The 21,094-nt window shown below is 43.9% G+C and overlaps 1 protein-coding gene across 36 annotated transcripts in view; it reads left to right on the forward strand.

Moving 5' to 3' along the window:
* The window catches only part of ADGRL3 (adhesion G protein-coupled receptor L3), an 806,525-nt gene that overhangs the window by 737,521 nt on the left and 47,910 nt on the right, over positions 1-21,094 (forward strand). For 35 of the 36 annotated variants that reach the window (XM_037896575.2, XM_037896573.2, XM_037896571.2 and 32 more), the window contains one exon: positions 741-837. In XM_037896575.2, coding sequence (XP_037752503.1) covers positions 741-837 — 97 coding nt within the window. Of the gene's footprint in view, positions 1-740; positions 838-18,298; positions 18,388-21,094 lie in introns of all 36 variants that reach the window. The other variant, XM_043545212.1, reaches the window with a different exon arrangement.

The following is a 21,094-nucleotide window of genomic DNA, read 5'->3' on the forward strand; positions in this document are numbered from 1 at the left end:
TGCTAGCTTGTTGGAAATCTGTCAGTAGATTTTCCAAAGCACAGACTTGGGGAGGAGGTGGTGTGGTGAGAGTGACACAGGTAAATGCCCATGACCCATCTGAAAGACAAAACAGAGAAGACCGCTAAATCCAGGATAACACAGCAAGACCTCTTCAATAAATGCTCTACCATAAATGTCAAAATCTTCACCGTTTTTCATTAGGGGAATATAATTTCTCTTGTTTCGTGGTTCTATTTATTTCTCACATTCCCCACAGTGGATAATAAACCTGTAGAAAACTTGAGCACATCCAAAGAGAGGCCTAGACATGAAACAACTATTCCAGTATACTTGAAAAAACAGATACAAATCAATATACCACAAGGGAATTTTAGAAGCATTCGTGCTATTTTCTGTGAGTTAGTTTCAGTGATTCAACACTACATGGCTGGAACAATATCTTGCATGGAGGTTATTTTGTGCATGGTCTGTTCTGCTTGTTTATTAATATTTAGAAGCTATATGGTATCCTGTGATGCACTTCTTATTTGAGATAGAAATTCATGTTCTGAAGCCAGGCAGCATGCGCCTGGTATGCAATAGGCGGGTGATAGCCAATCAGAAACTGCTTACTTACAACTGGATAGGAAGACGCATCATCCTCTAGACATGCCAGTAAGCCAGCTTTAGTGAGGCAGAAAGAAATGTATCTGCAGCTTCTAAAAATTCATTACCTGTGTGGTTCAATCCCTCTTCAGAGCCGGATCCGTAGAATGTGGAATGACACAGTTCGAAAGCAGTCCGAGTCTTCCTTTATTACCGGAGATATAAACAGTTCAGCTTCACTCAACAGAGGTAATTATAAACTGTTTTTCTTATCTGTAACTTTTATGATTATTTTTAAGTAGTCTGAAATGTATTCCCCCTTCCTTCTCCCCAAACTTCAATTTGTTTCCGACCTTATTCCCTGTGATAAGAACGTTACATCACAGAATGAAATGCAGTTGGAGTGCAGTGTATTCCAGTGTTCATTAACTGGGAAGGGTTTTTTATTGTTGGGGAGGGGTTGTTTGGTTGGTTGGGGTTTTTTTCCATATTTTTACACCTGCATTTTCAAGAATATAATTTCTGAAAAAGTTAGGAAATTTAAAAAAAAACTTTTGTCCTACTGTCGACAGCTAGAGCCATCAGCTGGTGAGCCATCAGGCCTCATTGCTAGCAGTAAAAGTGGGCAGTTATGTGACTGTGTAGTCTGTTAAGCCACACTGTCCCAGATATAAAGCAATTTCATAGTATTTGTGGAAGTAACAAAATACTGCAGAACACACACTTCAGACAAACATGTACACTTGGAACAAAATAATTGAGAGTGATCTTAATATCTAGAATGAGTGCCTGACTTATGTGAAAAGAAAAGGAGTACTTGTGGCACCTTAGAGACTAACCAATTTATTTGAGCATGAGCTTATGCTCAAATAAATTGGTTAGTCTCTAAGGTGCCACAAGTACTCCTTTTCTTTTTGCGAATGCAGACTAACACGGCTGTTACTCTGAAACCTGACCTATGTGAGCTGTTCAGAGCTCTGGGAGGGAAACATTATCGGAAGCGTGTAGCAATGGAGTAATGCTAAACAAAATACAGCACCTATTGCAGTGTGAAATCTTGGTTCCTTTTAAAAAGGTTTCCCGTTGAGCTTTTTCCAGGAAAAATGATCGTATGGAATTTTTGGGTCTACTAAGCCTCACAAGCTGCCCTGTTTCGCCTCTAGTTAAATTATTTTGATGGTTTGCCTTGAGTAAATAACTGTGGGCCGAATCCTAAGAGCTATACTCCGAATCCTGAGGGTTGTACTTGGTGCCAAATTCTGCTCCTTGTTTTACAGATAAAAATCAACTAGATAAATACTGGTGTAAACAGAGGACAAGATTCGGCCCTTAGGGTCTGATTCACCGCTCATTTACACCAATGTAAGTCAGAAGTAATCCCAATAAAATCCATAGAGTTGCTTCCGTGTAAAGATGACGTGAGAGGAGAATCGGAGCTTTGGTTCTTATTTGGTCCTTATTCAGGCAAAATTCCCATTGACTTCACTTTGAGTTTTGCCTAAGTAAGACCAGGTGGGGAGGGCGTGAAGATTTTGAATCTCTAATTAGTGATGGGTCACTACAGTACTCTGGGAGATCAAGAAGGTTGGACTGAGTTCCCTTACTCTTCAGATACATTCCCCACAACCTTTTGAAGGAGAGAGCAGGTTAGTAAACATGAGTGTGTGTTGCTGTCCCATTACACCCCCTTGTCATCAATTGTTTTGACTTGTTAATATAATTGTTTGCAGTTAAGTAATTGAAGCAAAGGGTAAATGCAGTCTTATAAAGGGCACCCCCATCACAGAAACTTCCTTTAAATTTGTTTTGTCCAAGCTGATTGCCATTTACACCTCCTTCTATCCCTAACACAGAGCGGAGAGGGGAAGTATGGCTTTTGTGGGGCTAATTAGGGGGGTTTTGCTTTGCAGCATGAGGGAGTTTGCAGCCAGAACCAACCTGCCCCATCCACCACCCAGTCTCAGCTGTTCTCTCTCCAGTGCATGAGCTGTGAATCCCTTCAGATAATGCAGCGGTTGACTTGCCCTCACATCCAAGTAGAGTGCAAGCAATGCTTTTGCAAGCAGAATGTCTTGCGTTCATGAGGGGAGGAAGGGCATCTTTCCTCTGTCAGCTCAGTCAGTTTTGTTCCAGGATGAAAATGGCTTCTTAAACTGAGAACATCGGGATGTGGCTCCAAAGTGGTCACCTTCTGCAGCTTCCTCCCAAGTCTGGCAGGACAACGTTGAGAGATTCCCACCCCTGCCGTATTATTAGGTCCTGATTGCGCAGCCCTGATTGTGCTGCCTTTGGTTAGCACCTACCCGTGGACGTGGATATCATATTCCACATTTTCTTTTCTACTGACAAAAGTATCTGTACAAATGGGGACTATAAAACCACCTTGGGAGTTAACACCTTTGAAGAAGCACGTGACCTCTTGTTACAAAGGGCGCTAGGCAAGAACACCGTGTCTGAAATTAACACAACTCCTTGAGCCCGTCTGTAAGTTCATTATTAGGCGGCCTGTTTGTAAAAGGTACTCATTGACTGAAACTTCGTTCCTGTGGATTTGGAAGGGATGTCCCCTCTCACACTTTTTGACCAAGTCTTAGCAATGTTGTTTAACTCTATTTGTATACATTGTGTTTCCTTTCTAATTAACCACATTCTGTTCATTGGTGTCCTTCCCCATAGCCCCCAAGCAGCTGCCACATTCACCACTTTTCTTAAAAAAAAAAATAAAATAAAAAAAAGAAATAAAAGACTCTCCCCACACCAGAATCTCTCCCCCACAGGCTACTATCTTGCCTCCATGGTTCCCCTTTTAAGCATCTTTTTATGTAGGGTGACCAGACATCCTGTTTTTAAGCTCTCCTGCAGGTATCCTGATTTTTTCTTAAAAACGGGCAAACTGTCCCATATTTTCTGTCCGTCCCCACCATCAGTACCGGCAGCTCCTGCTGCTGGCCAGGTCCCTGTTCACCAGCTGCCCTGTCATCAGCAGTGAGTAGGGGGGGTCCAGTGGCTAATGATGGGGGTGGGTGTGCAAGGCAAAGCTGCAGCTCCCCCTGCTGGTCCGTCAGCACAGCTCCTGCTGCGTGCTAGCTCTTGGCCAGCAGGGCCCTGCCCCCCGTCCCATTTCCGGCCAGCGCTGGCTGCAAGCTGCGGTGACTGGTGAATGCAGGCTGGCGCGAGGCAGTGGCCTGTTACATGTTGCCTCTGTTGGCCACCTATCAGCCCTTTACGGGCTCCCCGTCACTGTCATAGAATCATAGAAGATCAGGGTTGGACGGGACTTCAGAAGGTCATCTAGTCCAACCCCCTGCTCAAAGCAGGACCAATCCCCCACTAAACCAACCCTGCTTTGCCCCTTCACCCACCCTAGCCCCGCTGCTCCTCCATATCCCCACCGGCAGGGCGCATCCCTCTCCCAGCGCTGTGTGGAGAACCAACCCCTGGTCAGAGCGCTCAGCTCACCAACAGCCTGGCCAGCAGGCTCCTTCCTTTCCCCCCTGCCTCTGGCTGGGCTGGCGCCCCGGGAAAGCCCAAGACCCTCCAGCCCAGGGCGCTGCCCAGGAGCTGAGTCCTGAATGTGCCAAAGCCCTGCACAGCATTAGCACGGGGAAGCCTCTCCACCCCTCAGCTAAGCTCTGGAATGGTGGGGGGGAAGCGATTTTCAGTCTATTCATGCCCCAAACCTGAAGGCTCCACACCAGCCCCTAGGGCAGGGGTTTAGCAACCTCTTCACCCCCTCAGCCCTGGGTCCTGCCCCCAGGGAGCGTGGGGCTGCTCAATCCCCTAAGCCCCCTTCCCTGCTGAGTCACTTCTCTGGCCGGGTTCACTGAAGCCCGTGCAGTCAGGTTTCCTGGGCCCTGGTGCACAATGCATCCCTAGGGCTTAACCCCTTCCTGTCCGCGCTGTAGGCAGGGGACAGGAGGCGGCTGGGTTATGTCGGTGTCCAGCAGCAGCCTGGAGGTGTTAGCTGCATTTCGACACTGTGCGAGCAGGAAGGGACCAGCTGCTTGTAGCCACGGAGAGGGGAGGAGGGAAAAGAAGAGATGAGCTCTGCAAAGACATGGGCCAGGTCATCCCTCCCCACCTCCAGCCCTGCAGCTGGAAGCAGCTCCTGTCCCTTTCTTCTTGCACAGTGCCAAAAGGCTGCTGCTGGCCAGGTACCAGGAGAGGCGGGTCCATCCCGGGGGCCCAGCCAGGCATGGAGGGCAGAGAGTGCAGGGAGGGTCAGGTCGGTTGGTCGGTCACCCCACCCCATGTGAGAGAGGTGTACGTGTGTGTGTCACCTCTCCCATGTGTGTGGGGGGGCAGGGCTGTGTGTGTCACCCCTCCCTGTGTGAACCCTAAAGCCTGAAAGATAAGGAGGTAAATAAAAAGAATCCAACTACATAGCATTTCTTTTTAAAGGGGGCCCCGTCAAGTTGATGTCAATTTTAACGTTTGTACTGCATAGTTCTGATTATTTGCCATTGAACTCGCTTGAATCCGAGTAATTTTATCAGCTGTCCTGTATTCAGCATAGGGAAATATGGTCACCCTATTCTTAGGTGTTCATCTGTCTCAGCCAAAACAGCCCCTTGCCAATCTGCAGTCTGGGATTGGCCCTCGTCATAGTGCTGTTTCTGTTGTCAGAGGATCACCTCTCTCGTTTGATTATCGTTAGGCTTGGAAGGATTGGATTTTTATCTGTAAATGTCAATAAATGATTTCACCATACACACACAAACTGATGAAAATTATTTTGATCAGTAATAATCGAAATTTACCGATAGGCAAAGAAAGTAAAGTCTGCTTGAGAACTTAATAGAGTTTGATTTAAGGATATTTACATTGTATATTTTGACATGTGAAGTTGACAACTTGTGTGTTAATGGTTATAAAGTTTTAACTTTTTGAATCTCGGGACCTACTATCATTAAATAATTATTGTCTGACCCCTCTGTTGCTCAACCCCCATAATTTCCTGCAACAGTAAAAATTCAATTAGATGCATAATTAAAAATGCTTAAACCCCATAATTTTGCACACCTGTGAAAATTTAAATAGATAAAATCAGAAAAAAGTGCTTTAAAATAAACATTGGTATTATCCATTTGGAATTATTAACACTTACCAGTTGATTTCTGCCAAGCCTAATTGTAGTTCACGTGCTCTCTTTAATCTCAGTTCTGCTGCCAATCATCGCATCACGTCCTTCTCAAACCAGGCACCTTGCTCACTCAGTTTCAATTCTGTCTCCATGCTTGTCCCTTTATTGCGATTTGCAGTGGACAACAGTCCACCATCTGAGTTGTCCACCTGCCAGTCTTGTTAGTCCCCTTCTTTTCTCTCTTCTGTCTTCCTGGGGTCTCTGGTTTGGGATCAGCCTGAGGCATCCCCTCTGCGCTAATGCATCCCCCTCTGCAGATATAACCATGTCTTCGTTTTCTGCCATGAAATACTTGCTCTGTCATTGCTTCTTTCAGCTCTGTATATCCAAACTGATATTCCACTCACTGGTGAAAGAGCCCTGTCAACTATAACGTCACCCCTTCACCTCCTCTGTTATTCTAGTCTATTTATCCTGTCAAGAACTTAAGGCTTGGCCCAAACTTCCTCTCTGGCCTTCTCTGTGCCACATTTGCTAACTGAAAATGTGCTGACTTACCCTCCAAAATTGCGTTGACACTAAGAATCATACTGGTCATTTCTTGGTGGCAACTTAGTTATAGATTAGTCCAAAATACACCAGGCCTGGTTCTCCTTTCACTTATGCCTGCTTTACCCCAGTGTGGGTTACTGTGGCATTGTACCATTGTAACTCAGGAGGAAGTGAGTGGAGAATCTGATCTATTGTGTTCTCCTCCATTCCCAAAAGCAAGAGCACGTAACTGTCATAATCAGAAATCCCTATGGACCCTCTGCTTGTTTCAGGATCCAAGTTGACAGCGTCTTTCTAGTATTCAATCTCCACATCTTTCTCTCCCCTTTTTCTACCACAAGTCTGCCTTCTTCTCTTTCTGTTCCCCATTCTTCTCTCTCCACTCTGAGATTCTCCGTCCAGCAATCAAACCTCTTAGTGACGTGACTGTTTCCAGATCGCAGTTTCAAACCTGTCTTGCCTGTAACACCAATGCTCTGTGCAGTAAAAGCATCAGATCTTAGTTCTGGAGCCTTTCAAACTCCCCATAATGATGCCTCTTCTCTAGTCTTGTCATCTCTTCCTTGTGCATTCCTGCTCTGTAACATCTCTCCTGCGTGACACAGGGTAATTTGCACACAGTACTTTACCTCTATCATCCAGGAGTGAGCTTTAATCTGCCCTGGAGCATTCTCTGTGAAAGGTGCTGTGGAGTGTATTGTGTTGTACTCCTCCTCTGCCTTGCAATCAGTGCTATCGTGGTGTAGATGCCTTTGCATATAGCGGGCTGCACTGTCTCAGATCTGAGAGGTGACAACGATGAGAGTCAAACTGAAAAAAATGTCCTTAGTAAGAGCATGGGTTGAGGAACGAGTCTCCCTTTATCTGTATGACGTTCATGGGGCAAGAGGTTCTAAAGTTCTTGATTTACAGGTGTAACACTGACAGACCCTGGTCATCGGCGGACAGGATCAAACCTGGGACTTCTGGAGCTTAGTGTATGAGCCTCTACCTCATGAGCTAAAAGCCACAAGGCCCTTAACTAAGGCTGTAGAGCAGACTCATTAATCTCTAAGTGGTCTCGGTGCCACTAGATGGGACAGAACACCACACCCAGGAGGTGTGTGGGTTACACAGGGCTAACATGTTGAGCATCTTTTTCGGTGATAATTGTGCCAGAGGCATACAAGTGCAAGGTAGAGTGTCACAGCGTGCACTGCAATAGCGGGTGTGTTATATGGACTGTGAAATCAAAGTGTAACCACTTGCTTGTGTCCCCTTCCCATTGCCATCCCTTTGACTGAACAGTCTCCCAAGTCAGCCCCCTCTTGTGTATGTGTCCCCTTTTAGCCCGCTGACACAGCTGTATTTGAAGTGTGTATTATTCATAAACTGCAACTGACCTTCAGTCATGGGATGCAGAGGGAAGTACTGACATCTGGGAGCCCCTCTTCTTCTGGAAGGCTGAACTGTGGGAGGTATGGAAGAATTGCGAGGGGAAGAGCTCTGCAGTGTGGTTGTCTCATGCATGGGGATTGTAGAGCAGGAACCCTTTTAGTAGCTGCTCTCTTGTAATAGCATGTCACATGGTACAGGAATAGGGAAGCTAACGTTGCCATTAATTATTATTTGTATTGCAGTAAGACCGAGGGGCCACAGTGACGGCTCAGCACCCCAATGTGCTAGGCTCTGTGCAAATGGGCCCTGCTGCAAAGACCTTCCAATCTCCATCTCAGCTTTGAGTTAGATTGTTTGAAAGTAGCAGTTATTGATTTATGCTTTGCAAATTGCCAGTGAGACAGAGACCTCATTTGTGGGTCTGATGGTTCTGCAGAAAACTTTTGAGTAGATCCGGAACAATCAGTGTAGAGTAACAGGGGACTTGCTTAGAGAAATTTGAACCTTCCTTGTGCTGCAATCAAAGTGCAGAAGAGATTTCTCTCCTCTTCCTCCCTTACAGATTAGTGATGTGGCACATGTTGCCTTTCCCTGTTTATTCCCACCTAGCAATGACTAATCTGAACATCCCTGCCCTTTCAATTTTTCTGGTGTCCCATGCAGCCTTTGAGAGAGCTCTCCACGAGAATGCTGGTGCAGTTCAGACAGCCTCCCTCAATAACCAGTCATGTAGCAAAGCAGTGATGTGACTCCAATCCATTTTTCACTCATATCTTGTCAGAGCCATTATTGTCTCTCTCAGGGTACCAGACTGTCAGAGTAGAAGAAATTCTGTAATAAATCGTACAGCACCTTATTTGCGTTCAGGTTTCCAACCATATTTTAGGGATGGGTTTTTTTTAATATAGTTTTGGAGGAAAATGCAAGTGGAAAAAAATGTAAATGGGGGTTGTCTGCTGTTGATGGGTTATACATATTAATGTTCCTTCTTTTTTAGTCACCGAGAAAAGGGCTTGTGCAGTACAGTTTGTTGTTGTCATCAGATGCTATTTTTTAACACGAAGTGCGTCGAAGGTGCTGCGTGTGTCCATAAGAGGTGTCAATTCACTATCAATTCACTGATTGCAAATGTTAATCATGTCTTAATATATTTTATCTTTTTGGAAAATAATGGGATAGAGATGATACCAATAGAGTTCTACAGAATTTAAACAGGGGTCTAAAGAAATGAACTTTAAAGCCTGTCAAGTTGAATAGAGAACTATATCCCAACTCTAGAATTCTATGGTTGGCATAAGAATGCTGCAGAAAGGTTATTATTTCATTACCATAGAAAGTCTCTTCTTGTCTGACTCCCTATATATGTGAGCTGACTTGCAAATCCATGTCAGGCCCCAATCCTGCCATTGGATCCATGCAGGTATGTGCCCTTATGACAGTCCGAGACCTTTGGGACTTCATAGACTTTAAGGCCAGAAGGGACCATTATGATAATCTCGTCTGACCTCCTGCATAACACCGGCCAGAGAATTTCACTCCCTGGTGCCTGCATCATAACTTCCAATTGAACCACAGCACATTTTTAGGAGGACATAAAGGGGTCCTCACTTTCACATTCTCCGAGAGGACTTGGGCAGGTATTGAACCCAGGACCTCTCACAACCTAGGCAAAGTCTGAACTTTAGGCAACAAACCCCCAAAGTGCCATTTATATAAAAGTGCCAGGCATGGGCATCTATCCAAACCGATTCAGTTGCAGGATTGGGGCCGAAATGTGTAGGGGCGCTGTGTGAGGGACAGAAGCGGCGATTGTTAGGGGCAGAGTGCTGGTGTGAAGTAGGGAATGTTTAAATATGGACAAGCAAGGATGCATGCTGTGGGAGACTGTGCACAGATGTGTATGTGTGGTCATGTACATGGAGGACAGGTCAAGAGTTAGGGCCAGAATTGCCACATATTAAACTATGATCATTGTGAAGTCCAGAGGCCGCATGATGCCAAGTTGTTGGTGATTGTGATTGGAAAGGAAAGACTCTCTTCCTAGTTAGAAACCACAGAGCCACATTCAATCCCCAGTCACCCCATGTAAAACTACTGAAGTATGGTTTGTACCCATGTAAACGAGGGCAGAATTTGCCCCTGTTTCTTAAGAACCCCATCCATAACATTTGAAATAAATGTTTTTGTTTCTCTCTGCCTTATTATTCCTGCTCTGTATTTTTTATGTCAGCCACAAAGATATAATCTCAAGTGTACACAGGAAAAGGGGGAATGATTGCTACTGTTTTCCGAGATAATCAGTTTAATGTCAAATTCATGCAGATTCCATCATAATGAACAGAACAAACTGAGCTCAAACTCAAACAGTGGGAATCTGACTCCGAGAGAAAATTAAAATAAGTAACATTAATATCCTGATTTCTAACCCAAGTGAGACCTGATGGTTCTCAGAACGAAATCTCCTGTCAAATCCCTCCCACCCACCCCAAAATATAATTAAATTCTGATTTCCATTCTGAAACAGTATCTGGGCGGTGAACTCAGCAGGGACTGCTCTCAGTGTATGTCGAGGCGGGTGGGTGGAATTTAACATTCGGTCCAGGTGGCCATGTTATGCTGAATTTTTAGGCAGCAGGCTTTCAGAAAATGCATTGAAATTCCATGCAGCAGAAGTCTGATGTGGGACTTTGCCCCCTGTGTCAGTGCTTGTACCAGTGCCCTAGGTGGTAGTAAGGGGGCACTGTTAAATTCCTGGTACTCCAAATATTGCTACTTCCAGTTCTTGCCATAACCAGAATTTCCAAGCACTTACCAAGGACAGAGATGGGTTCTGTTCAGATTTTCAGCAAAGCTTCAGCTTGCGTCTTCATTTCACCTGAACTCAGGTGCACGCCCACCCACCCACGGATGTCACATGTCACACACACACAGCGGCAGCTGCAAGATGTCACAGGAAAGCAACTCAAGGCTCCAACTTGAAGTGGTTTCTTTGGGGCCTGGTGTGGTGGGACCCTTGATGCTACCGTAATACAAATAATAAATAGCCATCAAACTGGTGCTTTCTGCAAGATTCAGGCAGGTCCAAGAAGATACCTGCTTCTACACCCTGAAATATGCAGACCATTCAGTGGCAGCCATGTTGTTTCACAATGTAAGCAGGGATAGCTCTTTCCATTTTTACCTGCTTCTTATGTATGCAAGACGAAGAAACGAGCAGCACTTTAGAAGACTTAGCGCAGAGCAGTGATGGTGCACAAGGGACGGAGAAGGTGCGGAATTCTAAAGGAGTGGGGGAGGCATTAAAGTACACTGAGTGGGAAGGCCCTTGGAGTAGCCTCACACCACTGTCTTGCAGGTGAACCTACTTTGTGTCCCCGTCTCTCTTCTCCCCAGGCTGACAGAGGCTGCAATTGCTGTGGAGACAGCATGCCCAATCATTGGAAGTGTCTGATGTGACCCACCAACAAACCTCTCTGTTGAATTAATAGAGATAATAATACAAATGTTCTTGGAACACATCTTTACTGAATCAGAATTTCTCAAGGCTCAGTCTCAAAATTAATATGGGATCCAACACTCCAACAACTATCCTATGACCTTTAAGAACATGAGAACTGCCATAATGGGTCAGACCTGTGATCCGTCTAGCCCAGTATCCTGTCTCTGACTGTGTCCAGTACCAGAGCATCAGGGGGAGTGTACAGAACAGCAGCCATTGATGGATCTATCCTCTATGAACTTATCTAGTTCTTTTTCAGACCAAGTTATACTTTTGGCAATCACAACATCGGAGGGCAATGAGTTCCACAGTTTAATGGTGTGTTGTGTGAAAAATACTTCCTTGTGTTTGTATTAAACCTGCTGACTATAAATTTAACTGGGTCACTCCTGATGTTTTGTATTGTGGAAGGGGTAGATAATATTTCTCTGTTCCGTTCCACACCATTCATGATTTTTATAGCTCTCCCTCACATCCCCCCTTAATCATCTCTTTTCTAAACTGGACCAGCCCTGATTTTTTCAGTCTCTCCTCACGTGGAAGCTGTTTCATATCCTGGTTCGTCTTTGTTGCCCGTCTCTGAACCTTTCCAATTCCAATCTTTTTTGAGATGGGATGATCAAAACAAGATGCAATTTCAAGGTGTCAGCACACCATGGATTTATATAGTGGCATTATGATATTTTGTCTTATTTTCTATCCCTTTACTAATAGTACTTAACAGTTTCTTAGCCTTTTTGACCACTGCTGTGTGCTAAGCTGAAGTTTTCAGAGAACTATCCAGAGATAATAGCTAATTTAGAATCCATCACTATTTTCCACTGAATGCATCCGATGAAGTGAGGTGTAGCTCACGAAAGCTTATGCTCAAATAAATTGGTTAGTCTCTAAGGTGCCACAAGTACTCCTTTTCTTTTTGTGAATACAGACTAACACAGCTGCTACTCTGAAACCCATCTCTATAAATATATCAGAGGGATAAATACTGGAGAGGGAGAGGAATTATTTAAGCTTAGTACCAATGTGGACACAAGAACAAATGGATATAAACTGGTCATCAGGAAGTTTAGACTTGAAATTAGATGAAGGTTTCTAACCATCAGAGGAGTGAAGTTTTGGTATAGTCTTCCAAGGGAAGCAGTGGGGGCAAATGACCTATCTGGCTTTAAGATTAAACTTGATAAGTTTATGGAGGAGATGGTATGATGGGATAACATGATTTTGGCAATTAATTGATCTCTAAATATTCATGGTAAATAGGCCCAATGGCCTGTGATGGGATGTTAGGTGGGGTGGGATCTGAGTTACTACAGAGAATTCTTTCCTGGGTATCTGGCTGGTGAATCTTGCCCATATGCTCAGGGTTCAGCTGATCGCCATATTTGCGGTCAGGAAAGAATTTTCCTCCAGGGCAGATTGGCAGAGGCCCTGGAGGTTTTTTGCCTTCCTCTGTAGCATGGGGCACGGGTCACTTGCTGGAGGAGTCTCTGCTCCTTGAAGTCTTTAAACCACGATTTGAGGACTTCAGTAAGCTCAGACATAGGTGAGAGGTTTATTGCAGGAGTGGGTGGGTGAGATTCTGTGGCCTGCGTTGTGCAGGAGGTCAGACTAGATGATCATAATGGTCCCTTCTGACCTTAATATCTATGTATCTATGTAACTATATAGTTTTAGTTGAGATTATTTTTTCCAGTGTGCATTACTTTGCATTTATCAATGCCGAATTTCATCTGCCATTTTGTTGCCCCATCACCCAGTTTGTACGATCCCCCTGAAACTCTTTGCAGTCAGCTTCGGACTTAACTATTTTGAATTATTTTGTATCATCTACAAACTTTGCCACTTCCCTGTTTACTTCCTCTTTCAGATCATTAATGAACATTTTGAACAGCACAAGTCCCAATGCAGAGTCTTAGAGAACCTTGCTATTTACCTCTCTCCATTGTGAAAACTGACCATTTATTCCTACCCCATTTTCAGCTTTGTGAAATTGGCCATATTAATTGAAATGTAACCCTAATGCTCACTATTTAACATATTTTTGTTAAATAAAAGAGTAGCTTTGGCTGGTTCCAAAAGGCATCCCAGTCATTCACTTTTTGCCCGTAGGCATGGTGGTGGCAGTGCATGGCCTTGTGGGAATTTCCACTGCTAAACTGAAAAGCAGAGATTAGCCAACATTGCAGTGTTCAGCTCTGTATTTGGTTTAGGCTGGGACTGGATTCAAGTTTGAGGTGGAAGGAAGGCTAGGATTTGGATTTAGCAACACTGAAATCTTGCCAGCTGATGATCAGATGATCTTGTGAGATTTTCTGCTCCCTTGAGTAGGTTCTCATGAGGTTTGGATGGCATCCAAACCACAAAATAAACCTACACCCACCACACGTACCCTTTGGATGTGACCTGGAACCAAGTGTGAAAGTGGGTCTAGTATTCAAATCCAACCTCCGCACCCTAAATTTTAAGGGGTTCAAATTCAAGATTTTCTGTTTTGATTCATCTCTCTTAAAAATGCTACTTTATAGCTCCAGCAAAAGATTTTATACAAATTCTAACCATTATACTGAGTAATATAATCGGAGTGAATAAAATTGAAACTGATGATTAACTGACTCTTATAGTCCATATACAGATTAGTCACACACAAGCTATAAACATCTAATCACACTGTTGATATTCAGTGTAATTTACAATAATTATTAAACTTACTGGGATAGAATTAAATAGCTTTCTAACCAGTTTATTAAACAAGGAAATGTGCTTCAGAGTATACAGAAAGGTGAGTTACTTCTCAAAAGTGTACCTGCGAGTAAAACAAAGTCATGTAAACAGATCAATAAAACTAAGCTGTATGGGTTGGTTTATCATGCATTTGCCACAACCATTAAAAAGCATTGTGCCGGCAATGCACAGTGAGTAGGCATCTTTGGAATTACTGTGAGATCATGTAAGATTTCTCATGACATTGTGTGATAATATCACATTCCTCCCTCAAGCAAAACAGTGTTAACACAGTATATCAGAATTCATGATAAGTCTAGCAAGAGCTTATGTGTTAAATGGAAGTTCGCATTCCGCATCCAAAAATGTATACCCACATGTGAACTTCTGGAGGGGCCGGTAACCCTGCTGTGAGACCTCAGAGCTGTACTGTAGTAGCATCCTGGCTCTCTCCTTCCAACCTTTGAGCAGGCATCGCCATGGTATTGCCCAGCCCTGGATTCTCCAGTGAAGTGTTCTTCTGCACAGTTACCCCTCTGCCTCGGGAGAGTTTGTGGTGTGACCTAGCACCTACAATGAGCAGTGGCTGCTGCTGCTTTCATATTTCACGTCCTCGGGCGCTGTGTACCCACTGCTGTGGGCCCAAGCTTTGATTTCAGTACGACTCAGGGCACAGAACCAAGGCTGGCTGAGCTACTGAATCTTCTGTTCTTCAGAGGAGGTGCCAGGGGGCCACTTGGGTGCCTGCTGGCAAAGGAGAGGACATAGAGTCCCTTTGGCAGGGAATAAGAACCCAGGAACTGTTGCCGATCCACAGAGAAGTAAAGGGAGTAAAGGAGAAATGAGGACGGTAGGAGGATCTCAACCTTTTTTGAACTTTTTTTGCACCTGAATAAATGGTTGAGTTCAGTTCAGGACCTGTGGAGTGATTGGGCTGGCTCCATTATTACTGAACTGCTTCATCCATCTCGAGTAACGTCTATGAAATGACTGCCTGTCATCACTTTATCAAAGGTAAATAAGAACAACTCCAGAAATGCCTGTCTGGCATGTATCTTTCTAAGGTTATAGCGTGTGTAAATTCCAGGCAAGATCTGAACCAGTTCTGGCTCTCATCTCTAATGGGGTTTCCAAGCTGCATCCCCAACTCCCAATAACTAAAATGGGAGCTAGCGGGTACTCAGTGTAGCGTAAGGGAATGCTCCGCCTTTCAGAACTCAGCCTTATATAAGCTGTTAAAAGCATTCTCATAAAAGGGGTTGCAATTTTCCAAAGCACAGTATCAGTAGAATAGAACATCTCAAATAAAAATGATTTGCACATTCATCTGTGGCCTAACTGCAGTGACTCATAACCAGAACAGAATTAATATAGCTTCCATCTGTCTCTACAAGACCTTTCAGAAACCACAAGTCAACTGTTGTTGCTAAGTAGGTGGCACCAACTTGTGGCTCTTCGCTTCCTTGCGATAAACAGCATAGTGTTTTCAAATGCATTAAAACCCAAAGAGCAGGCCAAAGGGAAAGTAATGTAAACAGGAAAGCAAACTGCAAATGCTGAGAATTAAAGCCCCTGTATAGCAAAGCACTTAAGCAAGTGAGGAGGCCCATTGCAGTCACTGGGCCAGATTCTCAGCTGGTATAGATCAGCATCAATCTTCCAATCAAAGCGCTTTGCTGATTGACACCAGCTGGCACAGCGGGGTTACTTGTGCACAAAGTGTTTAAGAGTTTTGTTGGTTCAGGGATGAAGTCTGCTATAATAATATTAATAATAATAATAGGATTAACATAAGGGCTGCATGGCACCATGTAGCTCTGAAGGACTGGACGTTAAAGGGCATGTGCATTGCAAGTGTCATCTGGCGAGGCGGATGTATCAGCGGATTTCCCAGCTGACGGCTTTGTGCTGGGCAACACCTCCCACCGTGACCTGGAAGTGGGTGTCTGGTGGGTTCCTCTGCAGTAGGGGTGCTGGGCCTTGCGTGTGTAAATCCAGGGGGGAAAGTGATGAGCAAGACAGGGTGCCAGGGAACCTGAGCTGTCTGAATGAGTTACTGTGCATGCCAGCAGTTGTGAGGCCTGAGAAGAAATCCATGACTAAGCACCTCATTTGCATGACAATGCTTGCACTTCAGTTGACGTCCCATCAGACCCACCCATTCTGTGAGACCGTGTTTGGTCTTGAGAAAAGACGACTGAAGACATCAAGTCTGTTAAAGGACGTTATAAAGAAGACGGTGATCAGTTGTTTTGCATGTCCACTGAAGGTAGAGCATGAAGCAATGAGCTTACTCGGCAGAAAGGGAGATTTAGGTTAGGTATTAGGAAAACTTTCTAGCTGTCAGGGTAGCTAAGCACTGGAATCCCCAGCCTTGGAGATTTTAAAGAACAGGTTGGACAAACACCTTTCAGAGATGGTCTAAGTTCATTTGGTCCAGCTGCAGACCATCAGGCTGCATTTGCTTCCAGCCGTCCTTTTTTATGATTCGGTGATGATTATTGTTATTCCAGTATTGCTCAACCAAGATCAAGACCCCAGTTGTGCAGGCACGGTGCAAACAGAGTACAAGATAGGTCCTGCACGGAATAGTTTTCAAATGCCCCTTTTTTGTCGGGCATGCTCACCACTAGCGAAGTCGAGGCACTGGGGACATGACCTGGATATCACTCAGTAAGGAGGACTGCACCTCGCACTTCACCTTAGATGTGCCCTCCACTTGTGTTTATGCCTCCCACACCTTTCAAGGACTTTCATGGGCAAAGGCCACAGTATCCCTTGATTAGTTGGGTCTTTGAAGATCTTGTTGACCTGGGCGAGGGATCAAATGAGTTTTCCAGTTTCTCTTTGGCGTTTGTTCTTTGGTCTTCCCCATTTTGGCCTTTTCCTTTGAGTATTTCTTGAGAAGTTGGCTATGTATTTATTTGTGGTTATGTGGATGCTAGTCAAAGTTGGGTCATTAACATTTCCAGTTAAGAGAAGCAAACCCACTAGACTTCCCTTCAGTCCCCAGCATTAGAAATACCTGTCCAGTCAGCTAAGTGCCCAGTGTTTAATTTCTCAACAATTACTGCACAGCCTGGGCAAAGAGATAAGGCTTGCAGCTCTCTCAAAATGGATTGCAGGTGCTGAAGGATTTTCCACTATTATGAATTTCTTAATAGTGTTTTGTTTGCTGTGTTGTTGTAGCCATGCAGGGCCCAGGATAAGAGAGATTACCTCACCTTCCTTGTTGCTATGGTGTTTTGTCAAGCAAGGTGACTCTTTCTGCAGAACTCTGTAAGATGGTGCAGGAACTGGTCATGTCATGGTTCAGCTAGTCTGGTAATCTGTTTCAGACAGTGCTCAACGCTTGATACATCAGAGGAAGGACTCAGAGTGGTCCTATTTGTGCAGTGCTCCATGAGGGGAGGGGATTTATGGTCTGAGGCCAGTAGGTGAACAATGAATACTCTGAAGCATGGGGGCTGATGACCCTTCTCCATTTTATCTAAAGCAGTTGAAAGAAAAACCCTCTCCATGAAACAAAAACTCCACCCTTCTCAGAAATAGTTAGCAACACCAACATTAATAAATCAGTACATTAAATGAAACTGCTACCAGTGATGGAAAAAACTCACCAATCAGGGGCCAAGAAAAACCAAACAGAAAAATGAAGAAAGGGGAAAAACTACAGTAGGCAGGAAGGATGGTCTGATGGTTGGGTCACTGGACTAAGACTTAGGAAACCTGAGTTCAAATCCTTCCTCTGCAACTAGACTTCATTTGTGACCATGGGCAACTCAATTGGGTCCAGATCCACAAAGGTATTTATGCTCCTGACTTCCACTGAAATTAATGTACTGGACCAACTTCTGTCAGGGAGAGAGATGAGCTTTCAAACTTCTTCAGAAGGAAAATGGCTTGATGTAAGCACAAAACCTTTTATGCCTCAGTTTCCCATCTGTAAAATGAGGATGATAGCACTTCCCTATCTTACGGGGAGGGTTGTGAGGTGATACAGCCTGAGAGCCATGTAAACATAGAGCACCAAAGCCAGTCAGACACTGGGCAGTAGAAAGCCACTCCCAGACATGTATAGGAATATAGGCCCATATTAGGCCTGAGTGAACTATGGGTTCAAATTGAGTTTGGATATTAGCACGAGCAATAGGCCCAAAGCATGTGACCAAAAAGAGTACGATCATGAAAAAGAGGAATTGTTTGTGTTCAAATTGTAGTGACCGTTGAAAACCAGTGTTACCTTATTTAAGGTTTGAGATATATAGTAGAAATGAAGAAAACATGGTTAGTTGGGTACCAGTAAATAATTAGTTATAAAAGTTTGTTTAGAAAGGAGTGTTTAGTCCATGGCTTGGGAAAAAAATACAGCAAGGTAAGATAAGAAGACAACTTTGAAGAGAGTTCAGCCATTAACTGTTTCATCGGGCTTTAGCTAAGGTCTAATAACCAGCAATGACATCACTTGTTTGTTATAGTGTATTCTAGGGGTTCTTTGACAGAGCTTTTCCTTACCCCTCTGGAGTCATGCCATGACGGGAAGGTGTCTCCTGGACCTGATCCTGTTGTAAGTATTTTGGCCAATGCTTCTAACTGTATTGTTGCTAGGGTATAGCGTATAGGTGTATACATTTATATTTCTGTTTTGGATGTAACCAACAGCTAGTGGCCTTTGAGACTAATAAAGGAATGTGTGTGGGGAAACTGACACATGGTGAATCTTGATGATCTTATTAAGAAAATTATTTCCAACAACCCGTGAGACCTTGTGGTTTGGCTTACAAAGCCACTAAACAGAGTGCAGAGGATGTGAGTGCCTTAAACTAAATTTGGTAATCTGAAGCATCCAGCTAGTCATATGCACTCCTGCAAGTAGACTGGGTCTGTTGTGATGTTAGACAGTCAACATTGCACATGTCCTCCTCGAGTTTCCAGAAATTAAGATGTTTAATGTCATGTTTTAATCAGTTTTTGGCATTCAGGTCCAAATATAATTAGCCAGAGTTTGTACTTTGTTGTATAAAACAGTAAATGGGCACAGAAATGAATACTGGTTCTGTACATTCTGAAAAATGCGGAGAGATGGACTAAGTAAGAATCAACAGGAATAGAGGAGCAGGGCTGCCATTTTCCTAGAATTTCCAGCCCCACAAACTAGAAATAGCTCGTGAGAGCCAGTCTCCTGGTATGTCTATCGTGAGCATTCTTGAAGTGCTACAGGAGAGTCAGATGTGACATTTCACATGGTGAACGAGCATGAACAGGAATTTTTAGTGGCATTTTGTGGAGGAAGCTGCAAGAGCAGGGCTGGCAGTTCTGGAGAGTTGATACAGCACAATGGGTTTGTGGTCCATGTCTTCGGCTCCTGAGCATTACTGCAATACCAATAATAAATTATCAGAACAAGAAGAAATCAAGAGAGTTTAAAAATAAAACACAGTGGAGGGCAGAAAATAGAGAGTTAAAAAAGAAAATAATTTTGACACTAGCCAAGTCTAAGATCCAGTATTCTTGGGATCCCATGGGATTCCAAATCAAATAACACCACCTCTCACAGACCTATGGGAACAGATTTTCCAGGAGTTCTTCATTCTTAATGGAAATTGATGGGTGCTGTCTAAATGGAGCTGAGTTCATTTGCAGCTCTGGCCCTTTTAAGTGCTACTATGGGGATGTATCAAGTTCCTAAATTGTATCCCACTGGATATATTTGTCTGGCCGCCATGCCAACCTGAGATTCTTCTGAATTCACCTTGTATTTTTTTAAAAATAACAGTGCAGTTCTGAGAGAGGTGTGAACTGATTCACTCCTCTCAATAGGGCGTTAAAAGGACACCATCAACTTAAATATCACAAGTCTGTCTGAATGTGTTTTTACCTGCTTTACAAGTGATACCAAAGGGTATTCTTGTGGCTGAAAAAATATCAGAGAAAAAATATTTTCACAGGTTTTTTTCAATTTGTTTCCCATGTACAATTTTCAGCAAACAATATCATCACTGTTTCTCCTGGAACAGCCAGTTAGGTCATCAGATTCCTCCATTTGACCCTTCCACACAGCAAGCAACAGTTGAGAACAATTTTTTAATCGGAAAATGTGATTGTGAGACCGAAAAAAAAAAAAAGGCAGACAGACTCAGTGGCAATTGTAATCCTGAATTCACTTCTAACTCAAATTTTTAAACTGACCATATTTCAAGCTGATGATGCCCCTTTGACTCTGGAACCTAATGATGGCATTTGAAAGGCTAGCTTTCCTAAATTAGACTTCCAGAATACACAAGCTAAAGAACACACAGTTACATATCAAATTCATGTACATAACTGCACGCACAAATAGCCAAAGAGAAGTGGCAGGAACACTGGTTGCAGTAAAAGAGCCTTGCAATTTTTTTTTTATTTAATGATGATGAATATAGGACTAACATTACTAAGAAAGGACTTGGTTTTACAGACACTTACCTCTGTGCATGTGAGTAATCCCACTGAAGGACTAGGGAGCTTCCAGCCAAATTTTCAGGAGTTTTCAATGAATTTTGTGCACCCCACTTGAGATCCCTTGTATCCAGTTTTCAGAGGTGCTGAGTCCTTCTGGTAGGGGAGCTACAGATGCTTAGGACCTCTGAAAATCAAGCACAAGGCCCCTGATCCTCAAAGATATTTAGGTCCTTAACTCCTATTGAATATTGATTTCAGTGGGAGGTGCCTAAATGCACTGTACCATTGAGAATGTGGGTCCAGGTGTCTCAAATTGGGCATGCAGAATTTGTGAACATACTGCAAACATACTGCTTTGTTATTACACAATGGCCTCAACGCTGCCCTCAGTCTGTGTGCAAACCTCCCATTCTTAGGAGTAGTGGGCCTGTTCTGGATCAAGGGCAGTGATAAGTCACTGGAAATGTCTCGTTCCAGGAGATATTATTAAGGGTTAATGTAACCCCCCTGCACAAAAAGAGATTGACAGCCCTGCAAGAAAGCTGTTGTGCCTATTACAAGCTGCTGTACTCTATCCCTCAGTGTTCTTCATGCCCAAAGTATGCTTCAGTGCTGTACAAACACAGAGGAAGACACAGACCCTGCCTCGAAGAGCTTACATTTTAAAGAGACTTGAGCTCTGTTACTAAAGCCAGTGTAATGGAGGTTTAATGCTTGTGAAAGGGGCACATCATCTTAGACTGAAGCTTTCTATTGGTCCTCAGGCCGAGGAAAAGGTGGGTTTCCACAGCAGTACAAGCTTCCCCCTTGCTGCCTTGCTAGCATGCCTGCCCTGA

The sequence above is a fragment of the Chelonia mydas genome, chromosome 4 (genome assembly GCF_015237465.2).
Source record: "Chelonia mydas isolate rCheMyd1 chromosome 4, rCheMyd1.pri.v2, whole genome shotgun sequence".
NCBI lineage: Eukaryota > Metazoa > Chordata > Testudines > Cheloniidae > Chelonia > Chelonia mydas.